Source organism: Poromitra crassiceps, assembly GCF_964638095.1.
Source record: "Poromitra crassiceps genome assembly, chromosome: 4".
Classification (NCBI taxonomy): domain Eukaryota; kingdom Metazoa; phylum Chordata; class Actinopteri; order Beryciformes; family Melamphaidae; genus Poromitra; species Poromitra crassiceps.
The window spans coordinates 43,682,297-43,699,796 of record NC_139626.1 but is presented as its reverse complement, the minus strand read 5'-3'; the positions used below and the strand labels follow the sequence as shown (position 1 = coordinate 43,699,796).

Genomic DNA, 17,500 nt, shown 5'->3' with positions numbered 1-17,500 from the left:
CAAATGGATTAGCCAATGGAATGTAATTTTTTCCCCTCTCCTGGGAACTTTTTGAATTTGATTTTTTTTTGGCAAAAGGGGAATTAATATGACCTTTCTGTCATCTGTCTAATTTATTAGCACTTATTTTAATGTTTTGATATTCTCTTGGGCAGTGAGGTTTGGGACAGTATTGACTCTCGGCTCAGCGTAAGCCATAACCCAGGGTTCCTACGCTGGTGTGGAAAGTCTTGAAAAGTATTAACAATTATTTTGATAATTTCCAGGTCTTGAATATTTTTGAAATTTTTAGAAAAAGAAAATTAAAAAAGTCTGGAAAAGTATGGGAAATTTGGTGGTTCTGGTCCGATTCACACAATTATAGCATTTATGTTGTTGTAGACCCACTTTGAGTCCACAGTTTGTGTCGATGTGAATAATGTTCAGATAGAGAGATGCTCTTATTACCCAGTAGCTGTCAGCATGCATTACAGTATACTGTATCAAATACAGAGCAGAATCAAATCAAGTCAAGAAGATAGGGCCCAGGAAAAATATGCAATTTTAAAATGGAAAACGTGTAGGTACCCTGCCAATCATCTCACATATTCTGATATTTGCCGCTGTGAAGAACGATCTTCATCTATACAGTGATATCATATGACAGGGGCAAGATATCTATCTGCGTAAATCATATTGAACACCAGACAAAATATTCAAAACAAATCAAGTTCTGGAAAAAGTATGGAATTTTCTTAATTGACAACATGTAGGAACCCTGTTAACCTCTTGTCCTTGTTTTGTATGATAATGCATAGTCCACTTAAAATGTTTTTATTATTATTATTATTATTATTTTTGAAATACTAAATCATAACCAGAAATGTTTTCCGTGCTTGCTTTTGTTAGGAGCCAGTTGTATTGTAATTTATGATGAAATGTAGTGAAACGTGTTGAAAAGGGACCACACAGTATATAAAAACATACATGCATGCTCTCACACAGACACATAAGTGATCGCATGACATGAATTTGCAGACTTGCACAAAACACCCCTAACAAGGTACTTCATGCATTATATTCAGTGCTTCTGTGTCAGGTATTCGAGTCATATTGACATTTTTGCCAAAGTGAAATATGTCTTCTAACCTTGCATTATTCTCATGTATGTAATGTGTGTTTTTCGGTCTGTTGGTTTGTGATTCCTCAGGCATTTTGTAATTTAACTCCATCCAGTATTTTGTCCCTTGTCTCAGTGGTGCTTGATGTGTACAGAGAAAGCAAGGGACCGTCTGAGTCATGTTTCTCAATCAAAAGAACATAAGCGTTTCTGTACGTGTCTGTGTGTCATATCCGTGCTCATAGTTCACGTCCTGCTGTCCCGGGCAGGATAGTTCGGTGTTGTCGTGACAACACTGTGTTGACGTGACAACACTGTGGGGAGGCAATCCGCTACACTTGAAAAGAACACACACACTACACTACCTTCTAATTTGCTGTTTATTGATGATATTGTGTTATGTTTGAATGTACTGTAACATTTCTTCTTAAACCTAAGATTTTGTAAAAAAAAAAAAGAGTTTGCTGTGCGTTATTGAAGAATTTTATAGTATTTGAATAATGATGATGTCAAAATATTTTGATGTTGTAGTATAGATGCTCTCATTACACTATACATCTTACAAGAAATTGTCTGCTTGTCCGTGTGAGTCGAAGACATCATACAGTACATTTTCATATAGAGCGAGTTTTGCGTAATTGTGAGTATGTGAGTGTGTCCGCAGTGTGTGTGTGTCTGTGTCTGTGTGTGTGTGTGTGTGTACGTGCATATGTTCAGTCATTCCCACACATCTGAGAGGTAACAGTCAGGAGGACAACGAAAGTCTTTCTGTTCTGCTTCTGTCTACAAACTGAGAAAGTGAGCACTACCATGTCAGACTATGTTTGCAACCCCCCCCCCCCCCACACACACACACACACACACAGACAATGTCCACAGGAATGACAAGCATTTTCTGTGTAGTCTTTAGTCTTTGTTGAATAGACAAACGGCTCATGTTGACCTAACACACATTTAAAAGCTGTGGCCAACCGGCTAGAAGAGTGTCATAATGAGAAGCTGGCAGCTGGCAGCATTATCACATTTAAATATTCTTGTCTTTCCAACATTTCTTATTTCTCACACTTGGCTTAGTGTGCTTCAATAACACCTAGAGTGATCTGATCACATGATTAAAAACGGGGAAGCTTTTGGTTATCCCTCTGATCCTGTTCTCAGGATACAATGCTTCTTACTGTATGCACTTATTATTACTGTATGTACAGTACGCTTGATCATCATTGATTCTGTGCATATCACGGTATACATTTCCATATTTGACAAGAGCACCATCTGCTGGTTAAGCCATCACATGATCATTAGCCACAACTGTTTTCCACATTGAATGTATCTGGAAACTGCACACGACCGGCACTTTGACTCTGATGAAGGCCAGTTCTTGGGTCAATACCATTGCACGTTAGTCGCTGTTTGCATTATAAGAAATGCTTTTTACAGTTATGTCCTGCAAACAGAGTGCAGTGGGTTTTTGGGGAGAATTCATGCCTTTATTTCTTCCTAATTTGTTTTTACTTGACTGGCAACGAATATCCCTATTATTTTCTCATAGTGCACACAGACAGGTTGTGTAAATGATTACTTGGAATATAGCCAAAAAGGTGCTGTCTTTTCCTCCATATAACCATGACAAATTTCATTTGCTGTGTAATTACCTTCCACTTAAAATGTTTGATTGATTGATTAAAAATATTTATTTCAAACAGTTAAAACAATACACAAGTAATGAAAAACAGAAATACAATCAATAACAGCCCAAAAGCAACAAAAAAAAGAGTAAACTCCAACAGAAAGCAGAACAAAACAGTTTGAAAAGGGGCCAGAAGAAGCCGAGGCTTATCGAGTCCTGCCCCCAAACATATCTATATTTATATATCCATATCCATATATATACACACCTCCACATGTATGTATGTATGTATGTATATGTGTGTATGTATGTATGTATGTGACACATACATACAGTACATACATACATACATACTTATATACATATACATACACATACACACATACACATACATATATACATGTATACATAATTGAGCTCAACAGGCACGTGACATTTCGTGACATAATCTGCCCCGGAATGCCCATAGACATTTCGATAGATTGCGAGAACAAAAAATAACCACGGGGAAAAAAACAAAAAAAATCCCCATTGTTATTTTTCGTTCTCGCTTAAACCGAATGTTTTATGGTCACTCAAGATTCTCTGGAACACGTGTTGGCTTGGTTCGAGCCTTAAAACTCGTTATATTTGGATTTATCGAAATGTCTATGGAGAAAATGGACGCAGAACTTACTTCCGAGGCAAATTACATCACGAAAAGTCACGTGCCTGTTGAGCTCTACATAATATGCTCCCGGGCCGTGAGTCACATTCACTCCTGAGACCGAGTCCGAGTCATATTGACGCCAAGTCGCCAAGTCCGAGATGAGACCAAGACAGTCAAAAATCGGTCTTGAGACCGGACTCGAGTACTTCAGCTCTGGTCCTTGGAGCCACTGGCACGTGACGTCTTCCGCACAGGAGAGATGCAGGACATCTTCCACAGCACAGGGACCCTTTGAAGACTCAGGCTCATGTTGAAGCACTCCACACAGCTGGGGGGCACCAGGCCTTGAGCACACTGGGGCTGAGGCCATGAGGGCCTGCAGCCTCTCACAGGGCCTGCAGCCACTCACCCTGTTTTCCTTTTTCTGATAGGATTTTAAAATGACATTAATGAGCAGCTTATGAGGCACATGTCCACTGGATTGACACATTCAGCATTTCTACCTTTGAAACTTTCGCCACCGTCAAGACCTCTGCTGGAGTATCCAGGAAGAGAGCTACAAACACATCCATATCCCGGACGAGCCCCCATTATGTCACGGTCCAGCTAGCTCTGATGTACTTTTGGTCCGTCATCATAAGAGTTCATTATTCAGAGTAATTAAAGGCGGTGCTCCTATTGAATTTCCCACAGCAGGCTTTAATTAAGGCGCTTCTTGCCAAAATGAGATAGCCACCATTTGAAAGAGCTGACACCTTTTCTTTCCAAATGATGGCTGGCATGAAAATAAACCACATTACGTGTTACTTTACTATTCCACTCATGAATCATCTTATAAGCCCTTTGCTTCCAAAATATTATATATACCCTGATGGATGATGGATGAGTCAAAATAGTCCAAAAGTTTCCAAAGTGATTATTTCTAGAAATAGATGGTCTGGAGCTGCTGGGCACAAGGAGAGGAGCAGCGTATATGCAAGGTTGGTTGGCATCGGTTGGTACGCAAATGAGCGCGGGCACAGGTAATCCATTGGACAGCCAACCAAAGCAAAAATGCTACTGTATAGTGTACCGACAGGGTCCCGGGGGATAGCGCATTAACCACACACATCACTAATGACTATGTGAGCGAAGTTAATGTATTGTTGGTGCATATGTATCATGGATGAGCAGCTTCCCAGGTGCGCTGCAGTCCGGTAGTATGAAAGTATTAAACCATCCGTTATATTAATGGCGCTGCTCGAGAGGATGACAGTAGGATGCAAATTGGTGTGTAGACTATAATTCAATATATAAAGTGTGAGTGTGTGCTTGTTCGTTTCTCTAGAACTATTTACTATTTGATGTAATGAAGTCTTTTTGCATTGGGCATTTTTACAATAAAAACATCCCAGACATAACATTAATAACATTATAATTATTTACTGCAATTGCAAAGTCCCCCCCCCCCCCCATGGGTTATTTCTTGCTCTATTAAAGTGAAGCAATGACTATAACCTTGACACTTTTTCTGGATGCATCCGTCTAAGGCGATGAACATTGCTGTAAAACTATGACACAACAAAGAAACGGTCCCTTATTATGTGAGACCGCCCTCCTGTGGTCATTAGCACACATTACAGCAAAAATGGATTGACGCTGGAGATCAATATAATGCAATGTGGTATATTATAAAACGTACAAAAAAACATAATTGTGCAGTTGTATAGAGAGAGGTCAATTATAGTGATATTTATTTACTTACAATTCATTACAAATACAAATTAAAGATATACCCACATCATTTTCCATAATATTATATTCAACCTTCAAACATAAACTTAAGGGGTGGCTCAAAGCTAACCAAATTTGCAATCACGAGTAATTGTCTCTTCAGGCACACACACACACACGCACGCACGCACGCGCACACACACACACACACACACACACACACACATACACACTCACTCACTCACTCACTCACTCACTCACTCGCTTTTCTTAATTTTAAATGTGACTTGCATTGTATTTATGTACTGTCCTGTAAGGTCTTGTTTTGTATTGTACTGCACTGCACTGTGATACTGTTGTGTCGTACTGTCGGGCTGTCCTGTGTGCCTGCCTGTATTGTTTTGTGCTGTCCTGCACTGTTGTATTGTATTAGCTATATGTCCTACAGTACTGCTTGTTGTTTTTAGCTTTTAGTGTGGATGACACTTGACCACTAGTTATTTTACCATCATGCTCAGGGACTACAGCTGAAAATTAACTCTCTCTTGCTAACTCTGGTGCATTTACATGGATGTGCAAACTGACATGTTGATTAATGTACACTGTCCCTGGTAAATAAATGAATAAATAAATAAACTTTCATGAGTCTTTATTGACTGACGACTGGATATAAAAACCTTTTTGTTCCGATTTGTGTGTTTCTATTCAGCTTTTGTTGGTTTAGTTTTATAAGCCGTTCTATCGTTTTCCTTTAATCTGAGTTTATTGTTTCATGAATATACTTATGCTTTAGCACTACCCACAAAAAAGATGTTCAGTGTTGAATATGGATTGTATATGATGTGACTTGATGAGGACTCTGGTCTGGTGCAGAATTAAAGGAGATTTTTTTTTCTTCACAACCTGGACCTTATGTCCAGCTTTATTTATGCAACTCACCCTGGAAAAGATTTTCTGAAATTGATCCACTACAAAGCCATAATGCGGCGAGCAGCGGCTTGGAACAGAGGAAATAGGGGCATGCAGTGCGTGTATTAACATCCTGTAAATAGCTTATTTTCTTAGCCCCATAAGTTATGGGGCTTCACACTGTGTGTGTGTGTGTTTATGTGATGCACTTGTGTCTGCTTGAGTATAAAACACATCTTGTGCTGGCAATCGTATCCATCTCTTTTATTTTGGTTTCTGTGTTTGACATTTACAGGTTTTTGCATTCAGATTGAAGCTAAACAGAGGCCACTGGTTTGACAAAGAAAAGAAACAGGAAGTTGAGACTTGAATGAGACATTGCCCAAATAGAACTTGGCTGTGATTACAGCAGCTACTCAGGCATTGAGAGTCTGGGAGTTGGGCATCACCTCCATTGGGCTCATTTTGGTCGATGTAACGGTTCCTCTCTGAGCTTCTCTTTCCACAAGCTCACATCTTCTCAGTCCTGAGTCCGCCGAGTTGATCAGTACAGTAGTATCCTGCTCTGCCAGATGCAACCAGCAGGGGGCACTGTTTTTTAGTCTGCTGAGTTTATCAGTACAGTAGTATCCTGCTCTGAGTGTTGGTCCAGTAAGATGACTCCGTCCTTTCCAGTCTATATACTTCCCAGTGAAAGCCTCACGTGACGTCACTAGGGCTGAACAAGGCTGCCAGATCAGAAACACAGAGAAAATGCTGGGACTAGCTTCACTTAGAAAAACCATAATAATAATAAAAAAAAAAAACCCACAACAAAAAAAAGATGAAAACCTATCGTAGAAAACAACCGCTCGTCACTCTTTCCTGAGTCTGTGCTCTCTCTTGACGAAGGAGCTTTTGTGAAGTCCTGCCTGCCTGCCTGCCTGCCGGGCTCACTCCGTACCAAAACAAGATCAACTAAACCCACGCGTGTTTTGATGTCTTAGAAACACATGGAACAGAACGTTAGTGCAAAGCCTTTCTCTATGGGGAGCCGAGCACAGCTGACCAGCGCTGTCCTGGCATCATAAATTAAAGGTAAAAAAACAAAACAAAGTAAAAAGAAACAACCGTCGTAGAGTCGCGGCACGTTGTGCAAGAGAGTTCAGCACCGTTCAGACGAGGGTTTTTGGGCAGCAAAGACTCGCCGACGCCGCTCCTCGTCTCGCGCACCGCACTGCTCCCCGGAGCCATGCCAGTCATCTGAAAGGGTCACCTGTCCGTCCGTCCGTCTGTCCGTCTGTCCCCACAGCGGGTCAGTCTAAATGCGTCTTTATGCTGCTTTAGTCTGGTGTGCTCCCTGTCAAAGATTCCGCAGGGTCAGAGGTCAGAGCTCCGAGGCGCCCCTGTCCTTGCCTTCGCCCCGGGGTGCGTTACAGGGGCCACAGAGCGTGCATCTGAAGGCCAGGTGCTCCTGGTCGCTTCCTGGTCCTTGACCCTTGATCTTTAACCGTGGCTCCTGGGTTCAAAGGTTATCTGACCTTAAGAAAGACAGAGGGAAGGAGGGGGGGAGAGAGAGAGTGGAATAGAGTAAAAATCAGTGCAGGAGCGCAGGGAAGGAACACTGCGACTTTAAACGACGAGTAGCCTAGGCATTTTTGTTTAGGCTACTTGTGGACGTAAATGCCAGCCACGAAAACAGGAGAGGAAACAGCGAGTCCCTGCGATTCATAAAGACTAAACAACATCAATAAAAGACAAAGCCACTGACACGCAATCAAAAAAGAGGAAAAAAGTGGAGCAGTACAGAAGAAGCAGAGGAGATGGGCAGAGATCAAGGGGAGCTCGCTGACAGCAGGAACATTCACACTTCCATTTTAAATCCATGTTGTGAAAACCTTGTGTCACGGTATTCACAACGTGCATTTAGAATGGAGTGAAATTAAGGATGGGCAGGGAATGACGTTCAGAATATAGCTTGATTTGCCATGCAAGCCAAGCTTCTGTGTATTATCATATTTAATTGGTGTTTAATTGCGTTTTCCCATTTCGACCTATATCCAGGAATTTGGGTGTTGTTGGTTGTTGTTTTTGTTAAACTAGGAATCTCGCTCGATTCCTAGGGTGGAGACTCTGGAGACGATGCGCCACGGCTGCAGTTATTCAAATCGCCTGCTCCGCAGGCTCTAAAAAAAATCATGTCTGACAGACAGACACCACCCGCCCACCACCTAGGTGCCATCGTGCGCTCGAGCGGCATCACTGATGACATCGCAACTGCCTGAGTGACATCACAGTTGTGCAAATCACAGTTGCTCGAGTGGCACCACTGATGACATCACAACTGCCTGAGTGACATCACAGTTGTGCAAATCACAGTTGCTCAAGTGGCACCACTGATGACATCACAACTGCCTGAGTGACATCACAGTTGGGCAAATCACAGTTGCTCGAGTGACATCACAGTTGCTCACGTGACATCACTGATGACGTCACTTCCGTCACAAAATCGTGACCGACACCGCCACAGACACCATCACCACCACAGACACCACCGATTTGAACTAAAGATATCCACTGCTGTTACTTCGTTTAAAGAGGTTTTATTTGCCACTTTAATTTTGATTGTCTTTTACATGAGTGATACAAAACGTACACTTTGTGAATTCCAATGGCAATAGTGCGTTGAACACTAATGGTCTTATTACACACAAATATCACTGCCATTTTCAGCGTTTTGAATAAGGTCCATTTCACCATCCAGCCCCCCCATCAAATTGTTCTCTTTGCAATCTCAAAGTGAGTTTCCCCCCCTTCCCCCCATTAGGAAGACGACGCCTTCGACAATATCTGTCTATTATTGTCTGCGGGCAGGAGGCTGATTCATTTGGAGAGTTAATTGGTAGTTATACGATGAGCATCGTGGAGTTTAATGCCACTGACCTTCTGCAGCTCCTCTCTCAGCCAGGAGGGGAGGGGCTGGCCCAGGCGGTGCAGCAGCTTCGACAACTCAATGTTGTGCTCCCTGTAGTACCTGGAGAGATACGCCCGCGCCTAGAGAGCAGAGAGGGAGTGCGAGAGAGGCAGAATGAGAGAGAGAGAGAGAGAGAGAGGTAGAGAGGCGAGGAGATATCGGAAGTCGGGGATCGAGAGCAGGGAAGATCAGGAGAGAGAAAATGAGAAGGGAGTTGGAGCGAGGGGGGGCAAAAAAAAGAGGAGAAATTGAGAGAGATGAATGATGTGCCACCATCTTTAGATGAGTTTATTTCTCCTCAATGGGACTTTAGGGCCACGCGGAGCCATGCGCTGCAGAGGAGAGAGAGAGAGAGATAGAGAGAGATAGATATGGGGGGAAATTACAGGAAGGATGCATGAGCTCCATTTATCTTATGGTCTCTCTCCCTCCTGTGTGCATCCCTCATCTCTCCCTCCCTCTCTGTCTCTCCTCGCTGCACACCTCCTCCTCCTCCTCCTCCTCCTCCTCCTCTTCTCACTTCATCTGTCCTCTCCGTCTGTCCCTGTGGTGCGAGCGCACATCCGGTTTAATTACCGACGACACCGAGGCACGGCCATTAGGCATATAAAATGTGGACGCAAACTTTTTATACCGCTGTGTGTGTGTCTTCATGTGGGAGCATATGTGGGATTCAGCATCCGTAGGTCTCTCCTCCATGGAATCAGCGGCTAAGGCAAAGATTTATGGATTAGATTTCTCTCTCTCTCTCTCTCTCTCAGGGGTGTTGTGTCAGTATTGAATCCTCATAATTAGGTTGTAACTTCCTGGCTGGATCTGATTGGCTGACAGCTTCCACCCCGCCGCCGAGTCCTGTGGGAAATTTTGCCACGGCGACAGAGGGGACTGTGGGATGTCACTGGCTGTTTCTCTCCACATGCAATAGCCAGTCGGGTGGCAGCTTTGTCTCTCTCTTGTTGCCTCTGTGTCTTTGTCTGATGCCTATATGCTTTTGTTTGATCTTGAACCTTGGCATGAAGCTGTCACTTGCCACGCCGAAACAAATTTGCAACTGGGACCCATGAGGACCGTCCGCCATCGTGGACATTAGGAAAAACCTTTGGAAATCTCCTCCTGAACCATTATGTCCAAATGACATCAAATTTGCATCGTTCGGGCATGTGACATGCCCGAACGATCGCGTAAAAAATGGCTGAGTTATTAACCAATCAGATTCAATAAAAAAAAACAAGCAACATTTCAATCTATCAGAAGTCCACCTCACGGTGGCCTTGAAAGTCGGTGGGCACATCAGTGACAACACTCTTAAGCCCCAGATTCTCCCACCCCGTTGTCCCCTCACTCGAGAAGAAGACCCCGAGATACTTGAACTCCTTCGCTTGAGTTAGTGCTGAAGGTCCCAGGTCCCATTATTATTATTATTATTATTATTATTATTACTACTGTATTATTATTATTATTACTGTGTTATTATTATTATTATTATTATTATTATTACTACTGTATTATTATTATTATTACTGTGTTATTATTATTATTATTATTATTAATATTATTAAAATGCATGTGTTTACCTCTGGTTCCATAGGAGGGTACTTCCTCCCTTTGCTCTTCCCCAAACATCTTGTCTTTCCTCCCTCAAGGAGCTGGCACCAGAAGCCCTTCTGAGGGTCAAACCTGAGAAAAGAAGAGAGAGGAGGAGAGAGGTGGTGGGGGGAGGGGGGAGAGGAGGTGGGGGGGGGGGGAGAGAGGAGGAGAGAGGTGGTGGGGGGGGGGGGGGGAGAGAGGTGGTGGTGGGGGGGGGGGGGGGGGAGAGAGGAGGAGAGAGGTGGTGGGGGGGGGGAGAGAGGAGGTGGGGGGGAGGGGAGAGAGAGAGGAGGAGAGAGGTGGGGGGGGGGGAGAGAGGAGGTGGGGGGGAGGGGAGAGAGAGAGGAGGAGAGAGGTGGTGGGGGGGGAGAGAGGAGGTGGGGGGGAGGGGAGAGAGAGAGGAGGAGAGAGGTGGGGGGGGGGAGAGAGGAGGTGGGGGGGAGGGGAGAGAGAGAGGAGGAGAGAGGTGGTGGGGGGGGAGAGAGGAGGTGGGGCGGGGAGGGGAGAGAGAGAGAGGGGTAGAAAGATATACATTAGTGTAATGGATGAGGGAGAATGTGAGTGAAAGATGCAAATATTGTTCTTTATCCGCATGCATCGGTGGAGGAATACAAGAGGAGAAGGAGTGACGATGGCTCCTCTGACAGGAGCGAGAGAGGAGAGGAGGATTAAATAGATGGGCTCCAGTGTGGAGGATCTGTCAGAGCGCTGCCATGTCAGGAGAAAAGAAAGATTAGGCTTTTGTGTAGCTCGGGCTGCTTCACACGCCCACGCAGCCACACAAAATTCTCCCTTATTATTCTGTCATCTCTTACAAATTATTTATATGCACGGGGCTTTGTGCTTCAAGACTGAGACACCCTGTCCCCACTCTGAACGATCAATTCCGGATGTCCCTCCCCGCTCGGAGACTGGGACACTGTGTTGAGACAGAGCGTCCACACTTCAAGTCACACATGCAACACCTCTATTTGACGGTGAATGAGTTGAGACAGAGTTGACACAGACCGATAGGAAGAGTTGTATTCCTTTGGTGACTGTGGTTACATTAACATTGTTGGAATGTTTCATTTCCACACATTAAGCGTATTTGAAGTTATTTGAAGCGTATAGTGTTAGCTCTTACAAATGCAAAAGCTCAACTCGTCCTGTCTACAGGGATACAATTCTGCACATGCATGTTCCCCCCCGTGGTGATTTGAGAGAGAAATAATCTCTTTGCAAGGCAGTTCATAAAGGTTCCATTGGCTATTTACCCTGTTCACACAGTATCTTCTTTCCAGAGGAGCCTGGGCAGTGCTGAGTGCACTATAACCTTTAGTACGTTTACTTATTCAGACAGTTGTAAAGCAGGGAGGCCGGCAGTGTAAGGGAGAGGGCAGTGAAAGCTCTGGAGGATCTGATCCCAGGTCAGCCGGGGGACACATGGCTCCAGTAGCTGGGGACTTCACCACTCCGCTAGTCTCTGGTAACATTTTGCACAGTGTTGAACTGATGCTTGTGTATTACAATATAAAAGGGGCGTGGCAACGGGTGTGGTCAATGACAGAAAAGGCGCCCAAACAGATTCATGTAACACCAGGTTGGCGGAGGTATGCACCCTAACGAGTGCCCTCTCTAGTTTGATCTAGTCTAGCTTCATTCTGCATACAGTCTTTTGAGACATACAGGTGACATAAAGGCTTATATCAATCAAGTTTACACTTGTGCACACTGTACAAGCAGTTTAATCAAATGTTAGCATGTTTATTGTGTCCTGATTGATGCATAAAATACATGTTTTCAGACAGGTTTTAATCCTACTACTATAGCTGGAGAGCTGTATGCACGTGTACGTGTGTGTGTGTGTGTGTGTGTGTGTGTGTGTGTGTGTGTGTGTGTGTGTCCGTCCGTATGTCTGGAGTTGCAAAGGGGCACCGTTGCTCTGATCACCTCCAAACTTTGCCGAAACACTTTCCAGTGGTCTGGCATGAATGTTTGTGCCCATAGGGGGCACTACAGCAATGTTTTAGATTTTAAATGGCCATAGGCCTTAGGGGACCTGACGGAGTGCAGTGCAGAATAGTCATAGCGCCAATGGCAACACAAAAAGCAAGAACCGTTCATCCGATCGACTTTAAACTTTGGGAGTGCACTGCCGGGAACCGGACGGAGTGCGGCGGCCAATTCTGGACAAGCGGATAGTCATAGCGCCACCTACTGGCAACACAAAAAGCAGTTTATCTCGAGAAGCGTTTCATCCAATCGACTTCATACATGGGGAGTGCGCTGCCGGGAACCCGCTGGAGTGCAGTGCTGAATAAAAAGGAATGTATCAGCAACAGGGCAGGTGGTCCTGAGTTACTTGTGCAAGAGACTGCCAATATCAGAACGAGACAGCCCAACTTCCAGTCACTTCCTGTATCTGTGCCATGGGGGTCTCACTACTGCCACGCCCACTTACTGGTCAGCCAATGAAGTTTCGAACCAGTGACAGATAGCCAATCACAAGCTGATGACCATGCCCATTTAGGAGACCGGAAGAGTACCATTTCTTATGATTGGCGAAGCCTGCAGTGCAGTGTCTCTATCTACTGGACATTAAAGGTCTTTCTGCTTGTGCTTCTTCTTCTTCTTGAGGCTTTCCTGAGGTTTTTGGCTGCGTTCCCCACAGCTGCATGGTAGGGCCGGCTGCCAGGACAGAGGGCTCTGTCTGTACATTGGCCATGGGGGCAGAGTCAATACACAGGACACCGCACAACCAGCCAGCACTATACACACTGTCCACCCAAACCGCTCAATGACCAGACCATATGTGAATCCAATCACCGCTGAGGCGAGTATTATCCCTTGGAAAATGTCTTCAGCCAGCTTCTGGCCTTTATAATCCATATGCGTCGGAATGGTGTTGAATACAGACATCGTTCTATCCAAGGTAAACAAATGAGCTGAATATGGTCCAAACCGACATGTTTGACGCCACCGGTCCTACCTCTTCTGCGGGGATGGAGTTATGACATCACTGACGATGTAACAATGTCTATGACATCATCAGTGTCTGTCATAACAAATGCCGACATCACTAATGACATCATCATCATCTAGTGCTCGAGTGACATCCTTTCCCGCAGAGGCAATAAGTAGGACCGGTGGTGTTTTGAAACCTGAAGATCCTATTCAGTTAATTTGTTTATCTAGGATAGAAAGATGTTGTCTACTACATAATACATTCAACACCATTCCAACACATATGGATTATAAAGGCCAGAAGCTGGCTGAACACATTTCCCAAGGTATAATACTTGCATGTATATATAGTACTGGCTGGTTTTGTGGTGTCCTGTGCATTGACCCTGACCCCGTGGCCAATGTACATAAAGACTTATAAAGAGCCCTCTGTCCTGGCAGCCGGTCTGACCAGAGCTGTGGGGAACACAAGCCAAAAACATCACTGATGACATCATCATCGAGTGCTCGAGTGACATCACCAATGATGTCATAAATCCTTTGCTGCAGAGGTAGGACCGGTGAAACTCAGGCAACTCGAGATCGGGTCATCACCGATTCTATGTAACTAGTGGACCGGGGGGAGTTACAGGCCCCTGGTCTGGAACACAGTGGTCTCCAAAGCCTCCAGGACACACGCAAACCCAAGTGGCGCATCCTCTCCAGACTAAGTGGTGGGAGTATAAGTAGGGAGAAGAGGACAAGTGGCACATCATCTCCAGAGTATCACCCTAGCTAGGAATGGAGCCCGCAAGATTCCTAGTTTAAAAATAGATAAAGAAAGAATGCAATTATACAAGAGGGGAAAGGTAGAATAGGAGAAAGGAAAACATCAAAATATGAACACCCATCTTATCATCACTCTTAGGGCAGGATTTTAAATTAAAGGACTTTAAATTGACCATTTAATTTACTTTAACTTTAAATTTCACCATTTACTTTACTGGTTAGTGCGGTGAGAGACTATGTATTGTTAACTCTTCTTAACCGGCTATGCCATTCCACGCTACATCACATCTAGAAATACAATGTTTCTCAGATGAGGGGCTGTAGCCAAAATGTCTCCATATTTGGGGAAAAGTTTGAGATCTTGCTCAGAGAGGGAATGTGCCTTGAGATAGAGGTAACCATCTCAGCGCTTAATGCTGACTGGACTGCCGTTTTTAGACGCAAGGCAAGAAGTCAGTTCACTGCCCCTGCGTGCCTCAGGAGACGTAGTCGGGTGGCGTGGCGGCGCTGTACTCGACTATCAGCTGCTGCACCACCTCGCCAGAGTTGTCCAGCTCGTCCAAGTTGTCCTTGGAGATGTCCTCTTTGCTGTACTGCCACATGAAGGCCTCGCACTTACGCAGCTGGTCGTACTGCTCGCACGTCCGCTCAAACAGACAGCAGATGCTGGTGTGGTTGGCCATCATCAGGCCGCTGACTCGGTGGACGGAGGAGGGGCAGGTAAGGGCTCTTCCTGGCTAAGGCCACCTGGATGCTGGGCGGGACCCCACGGGATGAACTTGGCCAGTTTACATTCCCGGATCCTCCGGAGGCTTTTATACATATACTGTGTGGGGTCGACCTCTCCCTGGATGATGTTGAGGATGGTGATGTAGCAGTGGCTGCTCTGTCGGTCTCGGTCGGTGGACACCATTACTTTCTTGAGCTGCAGAAGCCTCCGCATCACATCCAGCACGACGGTGGTTTTCCTCACACTGGCCACCGATTGGTCAGTGGTGAGCGGTGTGTACCCAGTCATAAGGAAGTGGAGGCGGGGTGTGGGGATAAGGGACGCAATCAAACCGCGATAAGGTCGTTTGTACATTGAAGACAGAGTAAGTCTGCACCAGCCTTTTTGGGTACCTGTCATTGAGTTTCTCCAGCAGATAGGAACCCAGCCCTGAGCCCGTCCCCCCAGCAATGGAATGACACAGGACAAACCCCTCCAGACTGTCGCTGCCTCCCGGTCAATGATATCAAAGATTTCTTCATGGATTTTTCCCACCCTGTGAGTAGCCACTAGCCCAGTTGTTCCCAGCTCCTCCACCATCCTCAGACAGGTAGATGTTCTCTCGGTTGTACAGGGTGGCATAAGGGAAGTTGAGGATGGAGTGGATCACCCTGGGCTCCAGATCCAGAAGAACAGCACGAGGGATGTAGTGCTTGTCGGCCTGATAGAAGAATACATTCTTTCTGTTGGTCCCTTCAGTTGCAAATTCCTCAACAGTCCCCTCTGGGCTGATGCCGTGCTCTGCACACAGCTGCTCCCAGAACTCAAAACCAATTTGATTTCCACATTGTCCAAGTTGAAGCGTTATGATTTCCTGAGGCATGTTTCTTCTTTATTATCTAGCTAGCCAGCCAGCCCAAATACCATAAGTAAGATTTTCTCACACAACATCACTGATGACATCACAATTCAGTCTGTGCCATCACTGAAGATGCCATAATGTCTAGTTCTTCTGTGGTGTTTTATGGTAGTTGGCATCGTTTATGTTACATTACCGCCTCCTTCTGGATTTATCCATCTACTGTTTCCCTACATTCTGTCTAGTCCTTCCACTCTCACACACTCGCTCACTCCAACTGCCGTGCCTTTCATGTCATAACGTCTATGACATCAATATGATTTATTTATGACACCCCCGATTGACATTCACAATTCAGTCTATGACATCACTGATGTCACAATGTACAGTATGACATTAGTGGGTATGGCATAATCACGAATTCATGACATCACTCTTTTTTTCTTAAAGGTTTATTTCCATATTTTACCCACCCATTTGACTGAAGAGTAACAACCAAAATAAAATAAAAACACTCCACCCCTCCTTACCTCTAGTGTTTTGGATATCATAGACTAACACAGAATCACTGCTGAATCTAGTTGCTACAGATGTTTTAATAGAAGAGATTAGTCCTAGTTCTGATTCATGATTTGGAGTGTGAATTACATTTAACATTTCTGTGCAGGGTGGGTCCCAGCAACAACCATTCCATATCTTCCTTAGAACAATATATACCCAACAATTAGGACCGAAGAATATGATGAAGCAATGTACATGTAGGCACAGCAGGCTTTACATACCTACAGTACATAACATACAACTGCCTTATATCTTGTGGTTTACTTTGGAAAATAGCAAGACTTACCTGGGCTTACTCATGATAAACAAAAACAAATCAAGACAGCCTTTTTGTTCAGGCTGACTAGATCAAAAAATAAAAACCCATAACTGTCTTAGCACAAACCAACCCAAAATCATGTGTAGAAACTGTAATGAAGCAGAGGGGACGCTCCCTCCTTACTGTAGTAGACCATACAGCAAAATGGTCTCTGTGCATTACTGGGTGACAGAAGAGAAGAGGCCACCTTAGCTCCTCAGAGCTGCCAATCTCGACTGCATCTTTTCAATGTCGTCCTCGGACTCGTGTGCGGTGGCTCCAGCAGGCTCCGCTTCAGGCAGGCTCTCTGTGACTTTGCTGGGTGCTTTGCCAAGGGCACCTGCTGTGATCTTCAGGAGGATCTTGTCAACCTCCTCCGCCGCCGCCTCCTCCATCTCCTCGCCATCCTCCATCATTTCAAACGTGTCTTCCAGCATTTCCTCAATGATGCCGGCCTTCATCATCTCCTTTGACAGGTCCCTCATGGTGGCATGGATCTGGGGTATTTTGACGAGGCTCTGCATGGCTTTCATGACCTCCGTGCTCTTCTGAAGGGCGCCGACGACACGCAACACACACAGCTGGTTCTTCATGCTGAGCAGGACAGAGTTCATGTGGGCTTTGGAAGCGTTCAGTTTGCTGATAGCCTGTCGTGACTGGATTAGCTCCTTTGCAAGAATCGCACACACGTCCCTCTGGCCCTTTTTAAAAGCATCTTTAATGGATCGTTTGACTTTTTCTTCTTCCCTCTGAATGTCTCGAATTTGTCTGTCAATCGTTCTCATTTCCCTCCTGATTTTGCGGGACCATTCATTGATCAGG

General features: G+C 44.9%; 2 protein-coding genes and 2 pseudogenes across 4 annotated transcripts in view; 1 reads left to right on the top strand and 3 right to left on the bottom strand.

Moving 5' to 3' along the window:
* The window catches only part of prss12 (serine protease 12), a gene marked incomplete at its 5' end in the record, with an annotated part of 47,342 nt that extends 45,900 nt beyond the window's left edge, over window positions 1-1,442 (top strand). The window contains one exon of the mRNA XM_083634959.1: window positions 1-1,442. This exon is cut by the window's left edge and continues 469 nt beyond it.
* A 4,815-nt stretch (window positions 1,443-6,257) lies between these two features.
* Window positions 6,258-17,500, bottom strand: part of ndst3 (N-deacetylase/N-sulfotransferase (heparan glucosaminyl) 3) — a 71,624-nt gene continuing 60,381 nt past the window's right edge. Inside the window, exons 11-13 of the mRNA XM_083635563.1 lie at window positions 10,525-10,627; window positions 8,920-9,030; window positions 6,258-7,517 (exon numbers count right to left, since the gene is read on the bottom strand). Of these exons, the coding sequence (XP_083491689.1) occupies window positions 7,509-7,517; window positions 8,920-9,030; window positions 10,525-10,627 (223 nt within the window). The 3' untranslated portion in view covers window positions 6,258-7,508. The remainder of the gene's footprint in view (window positions 7,518-8,919; window positions 9,031-10,524; window positions 10,628-17,500) is intronic.
* On the bottom strand, window positions 14,728-15,843 carry LOC310774914 (tubulin gamma-1 chain pseudogene; annotated as a pseudogene). The gene is made up of 2 exons: window positions 15,343-15,843; window positions 14,728-15,308 (listed from the first exon to the last, which is right to left on the bottom strand). The product of its transcript is annotated as a tubulin gamma-1 chain pseudogene (transcript).
* The window catches only part of LOC310775416 (charged multivesicular body protein 3 pseudogene), a 654-nt pseudogene continuing 41 nt past the window's right edge, over window positions 16,888-17,500 (bottom strand). Inside the window, exon 1 of the transcript in view lies at window positions 16,888-17,500. This exon is cut by the window's right edge and continues 41 nt beyond it. The product of the transcript in view is annotated as a charged multivesicular body protein 3 pseudogene (transcript).